The 18190-nt window shown below is 75.0% G+C and overlaps 2 protein-coding genes across 2 annotated transcripts; both read right to left on the bottom strand.

The window, feature by feature from the left end:
• RNPEPL1 (arginyl aminopeptidase like 1) lies at window positions 1–7860 on the bottom strand. The gene is made up of 11 exons (XM_037521946.2): window positions 7354–7860; window positions 4876–5016; window positions 4220–4371; window positions 3900–4016; window positions 3587–3822; window positions 3378–3491; window positions 2894–3006; window positions 2578–2686; window positions 1683–1913; window positions 1477–1619; window positions 1–979 (listed from the first exon to the last, which is right to left on the bottom strand). The coding sequence occupies exons 1-11, from the start codon at window positions 7858–7860 to the stop codon at window positions 692–694; spliced, it is 2151 nt and encodes a 716-aa protein (XP_037377843.1). The 3' UTR covers window positions 1–691.
• A 3740-nt stretch (window positions 7861–11600) lies between these two features.
• On the bottom strand, window positions 11601–12318 carry DUSP28 (dual specificity phosphatase 28). Its single transcript, XM_037522183.1, has 2 exons — window positions 11926–12318; window positions 11601–11756 (listed from the first exon to the last, which is right to left on the bottom strand). Exons 1-2 carry the CDS (start codon window positions 12316–12318, stop codon window positions 11601–11603), a joined length of 549 nt encoding a protein of 182 aa, XP_037378080.1.
• Window positions 12319–18190: the final 5872 nt, after the last annotated feature.

Here is an 18190-nt window from a genome sequence, read left to right as displayed (position 1 = left end):
ATGGGGTCATTCGTGCCTTTGGCCAAACCCCCAGTTGGGACACACAGGCCAGGGTCACTTGCAGTGGAGGTTTAATAGGACAATCACGGTGACCCCAGCACAGTGGCCCCGGCTGCCAGCCCTGACGGCAGGGTCCCCAGGCTTCTCAGCGGCTGGGCCTGGAGAGCTCCAGCATCACCTGCCCTTCCCAGGCATTGCTGCCCGCCTGCGAGTCACCAGATGCTGTCCTGTCCACTCCTCGGGCCAGGTCCCTGCGTTCCCTGAGGGCTAAGGCTATGGGGCTTGGGCCCCGCCCAGTGAGGTGCACCTGTCGTCCTCAGTGACCCCGCCCCACACCAAGGGCCGGGCTGCCTCCCTGTCCCTTGGCCGGGGCCAGGTACGGCTCCTCGCGGAAGGGACCGGGGCCAGCTGCGGGGCAACGAGCCACGGATCCCTCACGCAGACATTAAGGCACAGAATGGCAGGCAACGCCCGGGCAGCGCCCAGCGGTCAGTGTTGAGCCAGGAGGGCATGGCGGGTGCTGGCAGCCTGGGTTCTGCCGTGCAAGAGTGGGGGTGGCCCTTGGGCCTGGCGGCCTCCGCAGGTCCCAACAGCCCGCGGGAAGGTGGGGGCCGGGCGGAACTGGTGGCCAGAGCCGGGCGCGGTTCGGCGACCAGGCCGCGAAGGCACATCGTGGTGTCCGGAGGTCCGGTCAGGCAGACACGTTGACGTCCCTGAGAGCGATGGTGCCGCCGGGGGCCTCGTCCCCAAGCAGCAGGGCTGGCGTGGCCGCATCTGCCTCCGTGTCGGTCCCCGGCCCGCCCGGCTCTGTGCGGGGCTCGGTGCTGGGGCCCAGGCCCTGGGACAGGATCTGCTGGATGGCCCTGCGCAGGCTGGGGTGCAGCTGGCCCCGTGTCTGGTAGAAGACCTCCAGGGCGAAGGGCTTGAGGGCACCGGTACTGAGGTCCTCGTACAGCGGGATGGTGTACATGCGGGACATCTGCGGGGGTGCACCGTCAGCCCCGCCCAGCCACCCCGCCCTGGCCGCTTCTCACCCTGTCTGCAGGGAGCGTGGGCTGGGGCGCTGATGGGGACCAGCCGAGGCTCCTGGGGGCCTAGGCCCCCAGAACTCTGTCTGAGGAGCTCAGATGCCTCCAACGCCCCACCCCCGGCCAGGCCCAGCACCAGTCAGGGCCACGGCAGATGTGGACCAGACTCTGCCTTTGCTCCCAGCTGGACCCACCGTGAACTGGGGAGTCCGGTCTCTCCCTCCAATTGCTGACACCCCCCCCACCAAAGTCCCCACCTCCATCTCGTGCCCAGGGACCTTGAGTGACCAGCGCTGAGGGTTGGGGAGGCCGTGGGGCAGGGCTCCATGCGGCTGGGAAGGGTGGGGAGTGGTGCCCCGTGGGGGGCAGCCCTGTGCACCTGGCTCTCCAGGAAGCACCAGTGGCGGGGCCTGTTGTGTGGGGGATTGGGGGGCCCATGGGGGCACACCTGGCTCTCCAGGAAGCGCCGCACTCGGTGCAGCTCAGGGTAGTAGTCGTTCCGCACCACGACCTGTAGCCAGCGGACGCGGATCTCAGCGTTCATGGAGTCCAGCAGGGCCGAGTAGCACTCAGACAGGCTCGTCACCACCTCTGCGGGCACAGTGGTCAGTGGGACAGGCGCCCTCCCACCTGCCCCCCATCCGCAGGACCTACCCTGGGGCAGCGGAGACCCGTCCAGCAGCCGGTCCAGGAACAGCGCTGTCTGGAAGGTCCTCCACTTGGAGATGTCGATGGCGCTGGCTGAGGCAGCCGCCTGGTCCAGTGGTGCCGCCGTCCACAGCTGGAAGAGGGTCTCCACCGGCCGCGTCAGGCTGGACCCCTGAGACAGGTCTGGCTCGGCCAGCGGGGGTCCTGTGGCGTTGAGCCAGCGCTCAAACTCCAGCCCTGCAAGGAGATGTGGTCCCTGCCTGGATGTGGCTGTGGTGGCTGGGCCAGCACCGGTGCTGGGCACAGCAGGCTCAGCTGGCGACTGGGGACCTGCCCCTCCCTGGCCCAGAACAGGGATGCCTGTCGGCCTGACCTCGGCACCAGGCAGCTGTGGGTGGGTTCTGCCCACCTCCAGAGAAACCCTGGGTGCACTTGTCAGGTCTTCCTGCACTCAGGCGCACCTGGTGGATGCCCCCTGGTCTCCAGCAAGCCTCCATTCCCCCCACTGCATGGCCTCCTGTCCCTTCAGCCCGTCCCACCCAGGCCCCCAGGCCCCAGGGGACTCTCATGGGCATTGCCGGGCTGGCCAGCTCTGAGGCAGACCTCCCAGACCCCACCGACCCTGCCCCAGATCCTCTGCACACACTGCTTCCAAGCCTTTTCTTGTGGCTGCTCAGTTCACTCAGCCTGGCCTAAGAGCCACGTCCTCCAGGAAGTCCCCTCGGCACCCTCCCCTGCTCCCGTGATGGGGCACACTGTCCTCCATGGTGGTGCACCGAGGACAGTGGGAGCTGGTCTGGCCTGCTCCCCTGCCCGGCCCCGCCCTCACCCGCCTGGCCCCGCCCCTCACCTGCCGGCCCCGCCCTCACCCGCCCCTCACCTGCCTGGCCCCGCCCCTCACCTGCCCTGCAGTCCACACTCTGCTCCTTCAGCTCCGGGAAGAAGCTCAGGAAGGAGTCCAGCAGGTCCTGCGCCACCACGCTGGTGAACTTGTACTTGTCCACGTAGGCCTGCCGGGGCAGGGTGGGCTCAGCGAGCGGGGTCGGGCCCCGGGAGGCCCCCCCAGGGTCTGCCCAGCACGCAGGGGTGTGCGCGGGGCCCAGGGTGGGCGCAGAGCCCCCTCTGCTGTGGCGCAGGCACCGCCTGCGGCCAGAACCGGGTCGCGGGCGCCGAGGCCAGGCGGGCGGCCAGCGCGGGCCGCGGGAGGGGCCGCTCACGCGCAGGAAGTCGTCGAAGCGCTGGGGGTCTCCGCAGAGCTGGGACAGGTAGTACACGAAGCAGTAGCCCTTCTCGTAGGTGAACAGGTTCATCAGGTGGCTGGGGTTCACGCCTGCGGGGACAGCGCTGCGAGCCGGCGGCCGCGGGCCGGGAGGCAGGACCACGCGCCGCGGAGACCCCCGGGCTGTGAGACGGGGAGGCAGGTGGGGCCGCGGGGGCTCCTGGACTCGGGAGAGAACCCGTCCGGACGCGGGCCCGGAGGCGCCAGGAGGGGCAGGGCCGGCCGGGGGCGTGGCCAGAGGGCCCAGGGGCGTGGCCAGAGGCCCCGGGGCGTGACCAGAGGGTCCAGGGGGCGTGGCCAGAGGGCTGGGGCGTGGCCAGAGACCCAGGGGCGTGGCCAGAGGGCCCAGGGGGCGTGGTCAGAGGGGCGGCGGCGGGGCGGGGCGGGGCGGGGCGGGGCGGGGCGGGGCCAGGCCGGCTTACCTGGCTCCAGCTTGACCTGCAGCTTGCTGACCGGGCTGTCCTCTCCCAGGAGCTTCATCTGCCTGTGCAGGGCGTCCAGGCGGAAGGCCGTCTCCAGACAAGTGAAGGCAGCACCTGGACGGGGTGCGGGGCGGCCTGAGCTGCTGCCCGGGCCGCGAGCGGCTGGGCACGCACTGCATGGCCCTGGCGCAGGCCCGGGCCAGCCCTACCGTAGGTCTCCGTGGTGATGCGGCGCTGGGCGTAGGTGGCCAGACCCTCGCTCAGCCACATCTCCTCCCACGAGGCGTTGGTGACGGCGTTGCCGAACCAGCTGTGGGCCACCTCGTGGATGACGTCGATGACCAGGAACTCGTCACTCTCCAGGATGGAGGAGATGATGAAGGTGAGGCAGGGGTTCTCCATGGCCACGATGGGGAAGGAGGGCGGCAGGAACACGATGTCGTACCTGCGGGGCAGGCGTGTGTGAGCGGGCGGACCGCAGGCCGGGTCCACCCTGGGCGGCTGCGGCTGCCCGGCACCTACCTGCCCCACATGTAGGGCCCGTACAGCCTCTCAGCGGCACTCAGCCACTGCTCCACAGCGCCCGACAGCTTGCTGGTGGCCGTGGGCAGGAGGCTCGGCTCAGCCCACACGCGGCTCCTGCCACAGACGGAGAGGCGCTCGGGCTGCGACCCGGGGGGCCGGGCCCTGGCCCTGAGGCCTGAGCCCCCTGCATCGGGTGGGGGCCGCTGCTGGCGGCGTGTGGGCGCAGGGCTCCCTGATGGGGCGGCCCCACGGGGGAGAGGGGCAGGGCTGTGCCCATGGCCATGCAGGGCGGGCGGCAGCAAGCAGGTGGGGCCTACCTGGGCCCGATGTCCGCTGGCTGCAGGTCCCCGGCCACCAGGGCCACGAGGTAGGCGGGCACGGGGTGCTCCATGTGGAAGTGGTACACGCCCTCCTCCTCCACGTAGGTGCTCCGCGTGGCACTCATCAGCACCTGCACCCCCGCCGGGGCCTGCCAGCCCCGGGCCCACCTGTCAGGGCAGCTGCGCCCCGATGGGGAGCCCATGCCCCCGCAGGGACCTGACAGTCCTTGCGAGGAACCCCACGATCTCTATGGGGAGCCCCATGTCATCGTCAGGGAACCCTAGAGACCCCATGCTGCCGCTCGATAACGTCATCTGCGGTAGCAGCACCTCCAACGGGGTCCCCACAACCCAGGGCAGGGAGCCCAACCCCTCAGGGGTGCCGGGGTCAGGCAGTCGCACTGTCACAGTACCCCATCCCCATCCAAGGGCCCCATCCCCATCCCTGCCTGCCAACCTCTGGCCCCTGTGGGGAGGCAGCCACGCCGGAGGCCCCGAGGCTGGCCCCACCGCCCCGCTGAGCCTCCCCCGCAGGGAGCCATGGCCCATCCCCTCCGGTGCCCAGCCACCCCCGGCCGCCCCCGCCCCACTGCGTGCTGCCCCTCCTAGGGCGGCAGGCCCGAGGTCAGGGCGAGCAGGCGCCGGGCACTGACCTTGACCACGGCCGAGTAGGTACACTTGACGGCAGGCGTGTCGAAGCAGGGGAAGAAGGAGCGGTTGCACACAGAGTGGCCCTGCGTGAAGACGAAGGGCTTGGCGTGGCCGAAGGTCAGCTCCGGGTCCAGCCACCAGATCTGCGGGAGCACGCGCGGTGAGCGTGGGCCGCCCACTCCCTCCTGCATCCACTCCGCAGGGGACCCCACGCCCACTCCGCAGGGGACCCCACGGGGCCTGGGCAGAGCAGAGCTTCCCGGTGAGTGGCCCGGAGGGGATGGGCCAGTCCTGGGAGCACGGCCGCCGTGGAGGAAGGGACGCCGGCCGACAGGCCTCTGGACAGCGGGCAGAGGCCAAAGAGGAGCAACAGGCTGGAGGGGGGCCCGAGGCGCCGCCTCCACGCGAAGCCAGAGCTGACACAGCACCCGGGGGCCTCCTCTGCGCCCCGCCCGGAAGCCCTCTGTGGGAGCCGGCGCTCATGGGCCGGGGAAGGGCAGCTGCGGGGAACAGCGGCCGCGGGCTGGGGGGGGCGGAGGATGCCCCTGGAAGCCCCGCCCCCTGCTGGGCCGGTGCCGTGGAGGCCCCGCCCACACGGTGACCCCCAAAGTCTTCCTGGTGCTCAGGTGCCAGGGCCAGGCCCTGCCCCCACTCCAGCCCACTCCCCACCCAGCCCTGGCCTGCTGCCTGCACCCCCTTCCCGACCCCCTCTCCTCTCCACTCAGGCCTCCTGGGCCCCCAGTAAGGCCAGGGCAGAGTCTGGGAGGGACCCCCAACTGTGGGCGTCCCGAGGACCCTGAATCTGCTAACACCGCACACCGCTGCCCCCTCCGCTCGGACCTCTCCAAAGCCGAAGCTGGTGCCGCGCCCGGGGCCCTCCGTGCGGAAACCAGGAGGCAGCGGACCCAGACCCGTGGGGTTACCCCTGCTGCCCCGCTATCCCCCCAGCACCTCAGAGCTCCTCTCGCGGCTGTGAGTCTCTGTCCCTGCGCCCCCTGCGGCTCTGCTGGCAGCCTGGGCGCTCCGAAGGCGCAGGGGCCTCTGGGTGGCCTCGGCCACGGGCCCCAGCACACAGGGCTGGGAGACACCCGCTGATGCTGCTGCGGGGTCCTGGCCCACCTGAAAGCGGGGCCCCTCCCGGCCCCCCAGCACTGCCCGCAACTGCTCCCTCTTGCCGAGTCCTCTTCTCCCTAGGTCGGGTCCAGCTCGGGGACCACGTGCACCCCTCAACCAGTCTGGTGTCCCCTCGAGCTGCGCTGACGGCCTTCCTGGGGGTGAGGCGGCTGGGGTGCCCCAGGGCACGGAGGTGCTTTCGCTGGGGGCTGGTCAGGAAGGGGCTGGGGCAGGGAGACACTGCTCTTGCTGGGCTGGGGTGTGGGCTTCAGGAACGGGTGCAAAGAGCATGGGCCTGGGGCAGCAGCACCCTAAACTGCCAGGGGTGCAGGGCCTCGGAGGCAGCTGCCCAGTTACCTGGCACAGGGACAGGCCTTGGGTCTCAAGCCTGTGGCCCAGGACGGGCCAGGCAGAGAAGGGGGCCCTGTGCGGCGAGTGTCCCGGGGGCTCATGCCCAGGCCAGAGGCCCCCAGGGGCCCCCATGTCCCATGTGCGTGCACAGCCCTGGTGTGCTGCCTGCCAGCCCTGTGGCCACTGGGCAGCGGGAACCTTGCCGCCCTCCCCCTCTGCCCCCCAGCATCAAGGGCCCTCAGCAGCCACAGAAAGCCTACGGACAGGCCGCCCTTGCCTGCCTGGCCCCAGCCCCAGTGGGATGGGTGGGCCTGACAGCTGGGTGCCCAGTTCACAGAGCGAGGTCGGGGAGACGGGTTGTGCTGTCCGCCCAGCGGGGCGCCTGCAGCTGTCGGAGCCGGCCCTGCCGCAGCGTGGGGTGGAGGGGGCGCCTGGAAGGGCTCCTGGGCCAGCATGTGTCCACCCGGGCTCTTCCCCGGGGGTGTCGCCTTCGCCCGGCCCGCGCCTCTCCACACCTGTCCGGCACTGTCCACTTGCAGCTCCGGCAGGGAGCGGCACAGGGACTGGGGGGCACGCGTCGCTCCGCACAGGATGGGGGGCAGCAGCGGCCCCTGGCCCGGGCACCCGGCCTTTGCAGCGGGGCCTCTGGGGCGGGCTGCCCGAAGCCAGCAGTGCCTGCGCTGGGCGGGGGCGCCTGGCACACGGGCCCTGCCAGTCCTCGCCCGGCCCGAGCGTCAGCTCAGGGGTCCTCCCTGGGCCCACCCTGGGGGCCTGTCCCTCTCGCCAGCGCCGCCCGAAGCTCCCCGCCCCGCGGCTCCAGCAGCAGCTGCTCTGCGGCTTGACCGGGCGGGCGGCGGGTCCTGCCGCCGCGGGAGCCCCGCGGGCCGCCCCGTCCGCTCCCCGGCGTGAGAGCGCGGGCGGGGCCGCGGGCCGGCGGGGAGCGGCGGGCAGGCCGGGCCCTCCGGGCGGGCGCCCCGCGCCCGCGCCCCGCGCCCGCCCGCCCGGCGCGGACTCACGGCGGGCGCGTCCGTCGAGGTGTAGCGCAGGATGACCTGGAAGGGCTGGTGCGCGGGCAGCGCGGGCGGCAGCGCCACGGTGAGCGACGAGCCGTAGTCGGTGAACGGGTCCACGCGGAAGGCCAGCGGGCGCGGCGCGTCGGCCAGCGCGGGCAGCGGGGGCGGCGGGGGCGCGGGCCCGGGCCCGGGCGCGGCGAAGGCGAAGGCGCAGGGCGGCCCGGCGGCGGGCGCGCGGCGGAAGGCGGCCGAGTGCAGGCGCAGGGCCGGGTGCGCGTCGAGCACGAGCGCGGGGGGCGCGGGCCGCCGCGCGCACAGCTCGAGCACCAGGCAGCCGGCCAGCTCGCGCGCCTCGGGCCGCAGCTCCAGGCCGAGCTGCAGGTGGCGGAGGCGGAAGAGCTGCGCGCTGGAGGCCGAGGCCACGTCCGGCGCGGGCGGCGGCGCGGGCGGCGGGCGGGCGGGCGCGGCCTCGGCGCCGGGCGCCTTGCGGCAGCAGCACTGCGCCGCCATCCGCTAGGGGCCCTCCATGGGCGCGGCCGCGGGCGAGGGGCGCCGGGCGCGGCGGCGGCGGGGCGCGGGCACAACAGGAAGTCGCGCCGGGAGCCGCCCGGCCCGGCCCCGCGCCGTGCGCCGCCCCGCTCGGGCTCCGCGCGGCCGCCGCCGGGGGCGCTGTGCGCGGGGCCGGGGCGCCGCGCGCGGGGAGTCGGGGGGCCGGGGCCGGGGCGCCGCGCGCGGGGGGCCGGGGGCCGGGGGTGTCGTGCGGGGGGCGCGGGGGCCGGGGGCGCCGTGCGCGGGGCCGGGGCGCCGCGCGCGGGGAGTCGGGGGGCCGGGCCGGGGCGCCGCGCGCGGGGGCCGGGGGCCGGGGGTGTCGTGCGGGGGGCGCGGGGGCCGGGGCGCCGCGCGCGGGGAGTCGGGGGGCCGGGGCCGGGGCGCGCGCGCGGGGAGTCGGGGGGCCGGGGCGGGGGCGCCGCGCGCGGGGGGCCGGGGGCCGGGGGTGTCGTGCGGGGGGCGCGGGGGGCCGGGGCCGCGCGCGGGGAGTCGGGGGGCCGGGGGCGCCGTGCGGGGGCGCGGGGGGCCGGGGGCGCTGTGCGCGGGACCCCGGGAGCTGAGTGCCGGGCGGGGCAGCGCGCTTGGGGCAGGCGCTGGGGCGGACCCCGGGCGCCGCGAGCAGCTCTGTGCCCGCCGGCCCGGCCCCTGCCGCGGGGGCCGGGTGCAAGGTGGCCCAGCCCGGTGGGCGTCCTACCGGGCAGCGCCCAGGTGATGCCCGCGCCGCTCCCGTAGGGCCGCGGCGGGCCGGGTTTCTGGGGCGGCTGCTGGGACCCCAGGGCAGGGCCGCCTCTGGGGCCGTCGCTGCTCCGGGAAGCCGGGCGTGTGGCTTAGAAGTCAGGGTGATCTGGGGCCTCAGGCCTGGGACCGGGGAACACGGACCAGAAAACCCGGGAGACCAGCCCTCCTGCCGCAGGCATGGTGTGGGCTCAGCGGCGAACCTGAGCCACGCTGCAGGTCGGGCCCCGCCCCGTGCGGCTCCTGGGGTTGAGGCCCAACATTTCAGCTCCACCATCACACTGGCCGCACGTCAAGGCCTTCTGCGCCCGCGTGTGTGGCCGTGCGTGGCTGTGTGTGGCCACAGCAGCCAGCCTGGATGGAGCTTGTGCCCCAAACACAGAAAGTTCTGCTGTGGTGCCGGCCGGCCCTGGGGTGCAGGCAGGGATGTGCCACCCAGCACCTGGCCTCCCTGCCCTGTCCCCCCCAGGCCTGCCCGGGAGCTGGGAGCCATCACACTGGCAGGAGCTGCTCACGAGGTGATAGGGTGGGTCGGGTGGCATGGGGTGTGTTCCGGCCACACTCTGTCCTTGGGGAGAAGGGCCTGGGATGTGGGCCCGCACCCCCAGAGCAGGACACACACAGCGCTTGGCCTCACACCCCCTGCACGGAGCCCTGAATTCCATATTCCCACCCACCTGCCTGCCCCCTGTGGTGTGGGGAGTGGGGTGGGCTGGCCACCGGGCAAGGACCCGGCTCGCTGAGGACATGCCCTCTTGGGGCAGCCACCTCCACTCACCAGGACCCCCAGGGTTCGTGCCCCACCAGTGACTCAGTCCTGTTCCTGAGACTAGAGGGAGGAGCTGGGGCGTGAGAGTCCTTGCTGCCTCCAGGTGGCCAGTGCCCACCCAGGTGGCCCATGCCTCGGTGCCAGAGCCCAGGGCAGGGTGGAAGCAGCATTACAGCTTCTCCAGAGCCCGTGCCAGCCTGCCCGGCCACCCTCTGGAGGCCCACGGGCACTTGCACCTCAGGGTGACTGGACACGGGGCCTTCTTGCCCTCTTGGTCCCCTGGACTTGGTGGGGGGGGGTCTCTGCTGGAGGGCCCTGGACATCTGTGTCCAGTTCTGTGCAGAGGGGTGTTGCTGGCCCAGTGGGACTTAGTGACCTCCTCCCCCACAAGAGGCGGCCTCACGGGGGCAGGGGAGAGGCCGCAGTGGGGGCAAGGCCCAGCTCTCTGGCTGGAAATGTCATTCTCCAGCCTTTGCTGACCAAACCCGGCCCACTTGGGAGATGCAGCAGTGGATGCAGCCTGCACCCCGTTGCCCCCAGAGCACAGGGCCTCCCCCACTCCCGAGGCTGCCTGGGAAGGAGCACGTCCCTGGCCTCACTGCTGGGAGGTGGGTTTGGAGGCGGGAGGGTTTCCAGGAGATGGCACTTGAGTGGGGTGTGCTGTCCCTTGGACAGAGGGGATCTGTGTGGTTCTTGGAGTGGAGCTGCGGGACCCACAGATATGCATCAATCCGGCTCGGCTCTGCTGCCCTCACGCCAGGCCAGGCCAGGGCAGGGCAGGGCAGGTGCTGGCCGTCAGAGGCCACGGCTTGCAGGTCAGAGGCCTGGGCCCAGGGCCTGATTCCCCACCTCCCTGCTGGGCACTCGGCTCACCTGGAGCCTGGTGGCCTGCCAACTGGGGACAATGACAGTAGCTTCCCTGTGGCAGTGATGAATAAGCCTGTGGGCATGCAGCTTATGCCGGCAGCTGGCAAGCCCCGTGTTAAAAGGGGTTCAGCCCCGAGCTGCAGGTGGGCCAGGCAGGTGGGGCCTCTGACTGGTGAGCTTGTGGATGTGGTGCAGGGTGCACCAGGCCACGTGGCATGGAAACAGGGCCAGTGGCCTCGCAGCCAGAGGTCCACAAGCAGGCAAGTCAGTGCATGGGGCCCTGTCACAGCCCCCCAGCGCTTCCCCCACAAAAGGCACTCCTTGGCCAGAGGTCTTCCTAGGTGGGGCACCTCCATCTGGGGCGCACCTGTGGATAGGAGGCTGAGACACCCCAGCCCCGGACTCTTCGGGCCCCAGAGGCACCGCTGGCTCTGCTGGGTGTGGTCATGTGGCAGTAGGTCCTCCTCCGGGGCCTTCTGCACCCTGGGGGCGTCCAGGTTGTGGGCGAGGGTGCGGGGGCTGCACCAATGTGGTGCCCACTCAGGCCCTGGGGCCAGGGGCTTGAGTTAGCCTGCCGGAAGGACCAGCAAGGAGGTGAGCGCCGGCTGAGGGCACAGGACTGGAGCCAGGGTGGCAAAGTGACTCAAGACAGAATTTTATTTGTGACTGTGTCACGCCCACCTGTACAGGTTGACCCAGACAGTGTTACCCGCGATTCCAAGCAGTCTCCCCGCTACCTGTCTCGGGAGTGTGGACGGCGGCCAACTTTATACCCTTAGGCCCCGGCGCCCAGGAGGGTGTGTGGGACTGGGAATCAGCCCCCACTCCTGCAGGCAGGGAGGCCAGGGCTCAGGGCTGAGGCTCCAGGGAGGGCAGCTGGAGGCAAGGGAGGCTGAGCCGCAAGGCGCCTCAGCGGGCGGGTGGCCTACTGCCTCGCACAGCCAGAAGCTCCCAGTTTGGAAGCAGGCCCAGGCTGGGGGGCCCGGGCTGGCTGGGGGCCTGGGATGGGGGCCCCCACCGCGGTCTGGAGCAAGTCCGTCGGCTCTCGCAGGTGGGGGGCTCGGCGAAGCCCCGGGGTCCTCGTGGAGGGGCCGCTGCCCGGCGCCCGCCCCCGCCACGCCGTAGCATTTTTCTGCCTGAGAGTCTGCGAGGGGTCCTAGATGTCCCGACCAGGCCCCCTCCTCGGGGGACACACCCTTGCACAGGCGGGGCCGAGGGGGCCGAGCCCCTCTGGGCTGCGTTTCCGAAAGGCCCGGAGCCGGGAGGAGCCGCGGGGCCGCAGGGGAGCCGCCCGGCCCGGCGCCTGCTCCCGGCGCGCCGGGGCCCAGGGCTAGGGCTCGCCCTGCAGCGCCTCTCGCCCGGCTCGGCACTGTCCCGGGGGCTCCCTGGGCAGGAGGGACTGGGCCTGCAGGGCCTCCTCGTACTTCTGGAGCTGAGCCCAGAAACCCGGGTTCGGCTCGGCCGCGGGGCGGGCGCTCTTCACCGCCTGCGAGGGAGACAGGGGTAAGCCCGCGCCGGCCCGCCCCCGAAGCCCCGCCCCCGGGAGGCCCCCGCCGGCCCGCCCCACGGAAGCCCCGCCCCCACGGAGGCCACGCCCACCTGGAGTTCCGCCGGCCCGCCCCTGGAGGCCCCGCCCCCACGGAGGCCCCGCCCACCTGGAAGGCGCGCGCCAGGCTGAGGCCGCGGTGCCGCATGAGGTAGGCGGTGCAGACGGCGGCCGAGCGGCTGCGGCCGTTCTTGCAGTAGACGAGGCAGGCGCCGCCGGCGCGCAGCGCGGCCTCCATGGCGGCGCAGGTGGGCTCCAGGTGCGACAGCAGGTCCTCGGCTGGGTCGTCGAACACGGGCACGCGCAGCTGGGCCACGCCGGGCGCGCGCGGGCCAGGCTGCTGTCGCGAGACGTTGACGCACAGAGTGACGCCCGCGCGCGTCAGCAGGTCCGGCGCGGCCGCGGCGCGCGCGCTCCCGAGGAAGAGCGCAGGGGCGACGCGCGCGAAGAGCGGCGGCGCGGCCTCGGCGGGCTCGCGGGGTCCGGCAGGCCCCGGGTCCATGACCCGCGCTCGGGCGCCCGGCCCTCCCTGCCCCGCGCGGGCTCCCCCTCTGGCCGGCTGCGCGCGGGCGGGGCCGCCGGGAGAGCGGACTGGCCGGGGCGGGGCGGGGCGGGGCGGGGCGGGGCGGGGCGGGGCGCGCTGGGGTCGCCGGCCGCCGCCCGCGTCCTGCCGGGGTGGGCGTGGCGCCCGCGCCCTGGGCGGCCCTTCCGTGCCGCGCCCTGGCCGGTCGGCGCCTCAGCTCCGCCCCGCGCGTGGGCCGGCGGCGGCGCTGCTCCCGCGGCTGCCCCTCCTTCGCGCCCGCGTCTCGCCTGCTTTCCCGCCGTCCCCGGGCGGGGCGCAGGGGCGCTCTCCGGCCTCACGAGCGCCAGCTCCGCTTCCCCGGGGCCGCAGTGTCCCGCCCCCCTTGCTCCTCGCCGTCAGCACGTGCGATCCGCCCCGCAGCCGCCGCACTCAGACCAGGCGCGCCCGCCCCGTGACCCTCCAGGCCCGCGGGGCTGAGGGAGGACGAGGGCGGAAACACTGGGGAGGGGCGCCCACCGCCGGAGCCTGCCCCACGCGACCATTAACCAGCTGTGGAGGCCGGACCCGGGGCGGGAGGCCCAGCAGGACCAGGTGCTCCAGGGCGTGGAGGCGGGGCCTCCCTGGGCTCTCGGCGCCCTTCTGGCGCTGCCTGTTGCCCCCCATCAGCTACAGGCAGCCGCTCCCCGGAGGAGTGACGCTCGCAAAGAGAAGAGGACTGTACCCGGAGGCTCTGCGCGGGCGCGGGGCAGCACCCCAGCGCCCGCCGGTGACGGTGGGGCCTCCTCGCCCTCTCCCCCGCAGCGCAGCCCCTGCCCCCGCGACCGCGCCCGCCGGGCTTCTCCTCACTGACCCCTCGGCGGAGGCCGCTCTCCTCAGGGCCGCGCCCGCCGGGGCTTCTCCTCGCGACCCCTCGGCGGAGGCCGCTCTCCTCAGGGCCGCGCCCGCCGGGGCTTCTCCTCGCGACCCCTCGGCGGAGGCCGCTCTCCCCAGGGCCGCGCCCGCCGGGGCTTCTCCTCGCGACCCCTCGGCGGAGGCCGCTCTCCCCAGGGCCGCGCCCGCCGGGGCTTCTCCTCACTGACCCCTCGGCGGAGGCCGCTCTCCCCAGGGCCGCGCCCGCCGGGGCTTCCTCACTGACCCCTCGGCGGAGGCCGCTCTCCCCAGGGCCGCGCCCGCCGGGGCTTCTCCTCACTGACCCCTGGGCGGAGGCCGCTCTCCCCAGGGCCGCGCCCGCCGGGGCTTCTCCTCACTGACCCCTCGGCGGGAGGCCGCTCTCCTCAGGGCCGCGCCCGCCGGGGCTTCTCCTCACTGACCCCTCGGCGGAGGCCGCTCTCCCCAGGGCCGCGCCCGCCGGGGCTTCTCCTCACTGACCCCTCGGCGGAGGCCGCTCTCCTCAGGGCCGCGCCCGCCGGGGCTTCTCCTCGCGACCCCTCGGTGGAGGCCGCTCTCCCCAGGGGCGCGCCCGCCGGGCTTCTCCTCACTGACCCCTCGGCGGAGGCCGCTCTCCCCAGGGCCGCGCCCGCCGGGCTTCTCCTCACTGACCCTCGGCGGAGGCCGCTCTCCCCAGGGCCGCGCCCGCCGGGGCTTCTCCTCACTGACCCCTTGGCGGCGGAGGCCGCTCTCCTCGGCCGCCGCCCGCCCGCGCGGGCCTCTCGGCAAACCTGCCCCCTCGGGGCAGCGCCTCCTGCCCGCGGTGTGTGCGCCGGGCCCTTCGCGCGGCCGCCCCTCCCCTAATAAACCTGCTCTTGATTCCCACGAACGTCTGTCTCGTGGAGAAACGCGCCTGGAAACTCGCCGCGGGTCGCTGAAAGGGAGCTCTGGGGACCCTTTTCCCCGGGTGACCCCGGACCCGCACTCCACTCGCGGAGTCCAGCGACGCCCACGGAGGACCCGCGGCCACCAGCGCCGGTGCCGGCGGCTGCAGCCTGGGCCCCTGGAGCGAGACTCGCAGGGCGGGCCTGAGGCCGCTCGGAGCAGCCGCCCCGCGCGCCCTGCCAGGCGGGCTTGCCAGCGAGGGGAGCCAGCGCTCTCCCCGGCTCCCGGGGCACCGGCCGGCAACTGCCCGTCGCTGCGGGCGTGAGTGGAGCGGCCCGCGCGCCTCCTGTCGGCCCCCGCGAGCCCCCGGCCCTCCGGCGGGCACCCTGGTCGGCGCGGCGCCGCGCGCGGGAGCAGAGGCGGCCTGCGCGGCCCGCCTGGCTCACGGCCACCTGGGGTGGGCCCTCCACGGCCGGGCTCCGCTCCGGGAAAGGGCGTGGAGAGCCCCGGCTGGTGGAAGCACCAGGCGGCCCGCGGGAAGCGGAGCTGCGAGGCAGCCCGGCGCCCGCGCCCCCCCCACACCCCCGCCGCCCTCCGCCCGCGGGCGTCGCCGTGGGCCGCCGCAGGAGCTCGGCCCGGAGCCCTCCCGCCCGCCGTCTGCGCCCCCGCGGCGCCCGCCCAAGGAGCTGAGCAGGGGCGCGCGTCCGGCCCCGCGGGGTCCTCCAGCCGCGCCCGCAGGGCCTCGAGGGCCGAACGGCCGCCCACGGGGCCCCCGGCCGTCCGCGCGTCTGACCGCAGGCAACGCCCGGGCGCCCCCTGACGGCGAAGCCGACGGTGCCCCGCGTCGCCCGGAAGCCCGCGCCGGACAGTGCGGACGCGGCCCGGCTGCCCGCCGGCGCCCCCTCACGCAGGTGTCCGGACCGCGCCCGTTCGGGGAAACGGGGTGAGGCGCCGGCAGCGGCGGGAGGGGCACCCCGTCCCGGCAGTGCGGCGCGGTGGGCGTGTGGGACGCGGCGTGTGGGGGGTGCGGGCGTGTGGGGGGTGGGGGTGTGGGCGTGTGGGGGTGGGTGTGGGTGTGTGTGGGGTGTGGGTGTGTGGGGTGTGTGTGGGGGTGTGAGGTGCGGGGGTGTGGGGTGTGGGGCGTGCGGGCGTGTGGGGGTGTGGGGGTGTGTGTGAGGGGTGTGGGTGCTGGGGTGTGGGGGGTGTGGGTATGTGGGGGGGTGGGCGTGTCGGCGCGGTGTGTGTGGGCGTGTGGGCGTGTGGGGTTGTGAGGGTGTGGGAGCTGTGGGGGGGTGCGGGCGTGGGGGGTGTGGGGGGTGTGGGCGCGTGGAGGGCATATGGGCGCGGCGTGTGGGGGGTGGGCTGTGGAGGTGTGGGCGTGTGGGGGGTGGGGGGATGTGGGCGTGGGGGTATGAGGGTGTGGGGGTCGTGGGAGTGTGTGGGTGTGTTGGGGTGTGGGCTGTGGGGGCGTGTGTGGGGGCGTGGGGGCGGGCTGTGGGGGCGTGCGGGGGCTTGGGGGACGTGGGGGAGTGGGGGGACGCCTGCGGGGCGCGGCGGGGGTGGGACATGTGTCTGGGCTGGCGCGGGGGCGTGTCGTGTCGGGGACGCCGCATGTCGGGTCGGGTCGGGTGGTGTCGGGGTGCTCCCCGCAGGCGCGCGCCGTCGTGTCCGGTGGGGTCGGGACGCCGCGGGGGCGCGGCGGGGCGGACGGCCCCTCCTGGGCTGGGCCCTCGAGCCCCACGCTGCGGGGAGCCGGTCACCCCGAGATTCGTTCCCTGGCCGGGGCATTTGCTGGGCTCACAGGCTCGCCGAGGCACAGACCAAAGCTGACTCCGACCGTCCTGGCGGGCGCGTGGCGGCAGGACGCGCTTCCGGTGAGCACCCCGGGCGGCCCGGTCCCGGGCCCGAGCGGCCGGCGCGGGGCCCAGCCCCGGGCGCCCCCCCCCCGCGCTTCTGGCGTGGGGCGCTCCTGGCCGCGCTCGCCCGGCGGGCTCGTCGTCAGGTCTGCCGGGTTCGCCCCCATCCAGCTCCTGAGCTGTCGCCTCCGGCCCCGGGCGGGGTCGCCGTCTTGCCCTGGGGTGCGGGAGAAACGCCGCCGGCTGCAGCCCCGACTGCGCAGACCTGGCCCAGCCGGAGGCCCCGGGCGGCGTCCCCCTCGCGGGCGGCGCGGAAAGGCGCCCCGGGCCGGGCCAGAGCAGCCCCGCCACGGCCTGCGGAGCCCAGGCTGGGGAGGGCGATGGCGGGCGGGGGGTGAGGGCTCCGCGCCGGCTGGTGGGCGCGTGGTGGCATGCTTCCGCGGGGATGTGGCCTGCACCCCTAAAACGCGAGGTCAGAAACCCCTGTCACCCTGATTAAAAGTAATTTCATCAAAAATGACCCGTGGCCCGCGAGCTGCGGCGGCGCGCCAGGGACCAGCCCGCGGGGAGGAACCGATTCTGCACAAAAATGAGCCGTGTAAGAAAATAAATTTTTAAAAAGGCCCGTTTCCAAACGAGGGCACTCGCAAGTCAACCTGTCTTTTTCGGGGGGCGTCACCAGCCACCCCCCGTGGTAGGGGTCGCGGGACAAGCCTGCGCGGCCAGCCTGGGTCCCGCGGCCGCCCTCCCGCCCGAGGCGCCTCCCCGCGCGGCGCCCGGGACGTGCGCCCGCGCCGGCTGCCGGCTGCCCAGGCTCCCTGCGGGCGCTCCCGCGGCGGCGGCCGGGCCTGGGGGCGATCCCGCGGCCGAGGGAGCAAAGCCGGGAGCGGCCCGCGCTGCCCGGTGCTCGCCCCGCAGCTGCGTGCGGGCCCGCAGAGGGACAGAGTCGCCGCTAGGGCGCCGGGAAGGGCGCCGGAGGCGCTGCGGGGAGCGCGCGGCTCGGGCAGCGCTGGGGGGGGCCGAGCTGCAGCCAAGCAGGGGTGCGAGGGAGGCGGCGCCGGCGCCTGCAGGGAGGACGGGGGGCGCGCGGGGGTGTGTGGGGGTAGAGGGTGCCCGCGGAGGCCCGAGCGGGGACGGCCACACCCCGGAGACCGGGCCCCGCCAGCCGGCCGGGAGGTGGAGGCGCGGGGGCGTCTGAAGCGCGAGCCCCGCGTCCGCGCACAGCAGGTCGGGCAGGCGGGGCCGGCGGCGCCACCACACCGGACCCCAGCCCCGGCAGCCCCGGCAGCCCCGGCAGCCCCTGCAGCCCGCGGCGGGGGCGCCCCTTACTGACCATCGGGTCTGCGGGCGCCGCGAGGCTGTGGCTGCCGCGTTTCCTCGTCCCGGCAGGCGGGAGCCTCTGGGCGCCTGCGGGGCAGGTGGGGGCCGGGGCCGGGGCGCGGGGGCGGGATGGGCCTGGAGGGAGGGCCGAGAGGGAGCCGGGCAGAGGGGCGGGAGCCCTGGGAGGCAGAGCTGGGGGGCGCGGGCAGCCCGGGCGCCCTGGCACCGCAGCCTCAGCTGCAGCCGGCCGGGTCCGTGGGCCGCCCGGCCCGGCCCCCCCACGCAGGGGCGGCCTGGGGGAGAGCCCCCCGCCCCTGCGCCTCCGCGGCCCCCGCAGCCCCTCTCCAGCCCTCTCCTCGGCCTGACCGCGGCTCCCGCTGGCCCGGGCCCCACCGCCTCTGGCGCCCCCCCCAGGAGCCCCGCTCGGGCCTCCGGCGGACGCTTCCTGACCCCCCACGGCGGCCGAGGGCGGCCCGCGCCGGTCGGCCCCTGCGCTGGCATCCGCGGCGTCCCCCGGCACCGCCTGCTCGTCCCCCGGCACCAGCGTGGCGGCCGAGCCGCGTCCTCCGCTGGGCACCGAGGTCGGTGGCCTAGGTGGGCCCGGCCCGGCCCGGCCCGCTGTGGGGATCGCGCCGGGGCGCGGCGGGCGCGGGTCGGGTCTCGGCTGTGAGGTCGCAGGGGCGTGGCGTGGCGTGGCGTGGCGGGCGCGGGGATTGGCGGAGGCCGGGCGGGGCGGGGCGGGGCGGGGCGCGGGGATTGGCGGAGGCCGGGCGGGGCGGGGCGGGCGGGTCTCCAGGGAAACCCGACGCTGGCTGCGCGCTGGCTGCGGCCACGAGCCCGGGTTCCGCGTTTGTGCTGCGAGGGCCGCGGTCTTGGGCCACCCGGACGGTCGGTGCGCGCTCTCCCGGCCTTTGGTCGGCAGT

The sequence above is a fragment of the Talpa occidentalis genome, unplaced genomic scaffold, assembly GCF_014898055.3.
Source record: "Talpa occidentalis isolate TD23 unplaced genomic scaffold, MPIMG_talOcc4v2.1 talOcc4.3, whole genome shotgun sequence".
Lineage (NCBI taxonomy): Eukaryota > Metazoa > Chordata > Mammalia > Eulipotyphla > Talpidae > Talpa > Talpa occidentalis.
Note: the sequence above shows the minus strand (reverse complement) of the source record. Positions and strands in the feature narration are given on the sequence as shown.

Coding starts and splice junctions, on each gene's coding strand:
- RNPEPL1 (XM_037521946.2), bottom strand. CDS start 7,860: ATGGCGGCGCAGTGCTGCTGCCGCAAGGCGCCCGGCGCCGAGGCCGCG. Junction 4,372..4,875: donor CCTACTCGGCCGTGGTCAAG/GTCAGTGCCCGG, acceptor CGGGGCTGGCAG/GCCCCGGCGGGGGTGCAGGT. Junction 3,823..3,899: donor GGGCCCTACATGTGGGGCAG/GTAGGTGCCGGG, acceptor CCTGCCCCGCAG/GTACGACATCGTGTTCCTGC.
- DUSP28 (XM_037522183.1), bottom strand. CDS start 12,318: ATGGACCCGGGGCCTGCCGGACCCCGCGAGCCCGCCGAGGCCGCGCCG. Junction 11,757..11,925: donor GCCTGGCGCGCGCCTTCCAG/GTGGGCGGGGCC, acceptor TCTCCCTCGCAG/GCGGTGAAGAGCGCCCGCCC.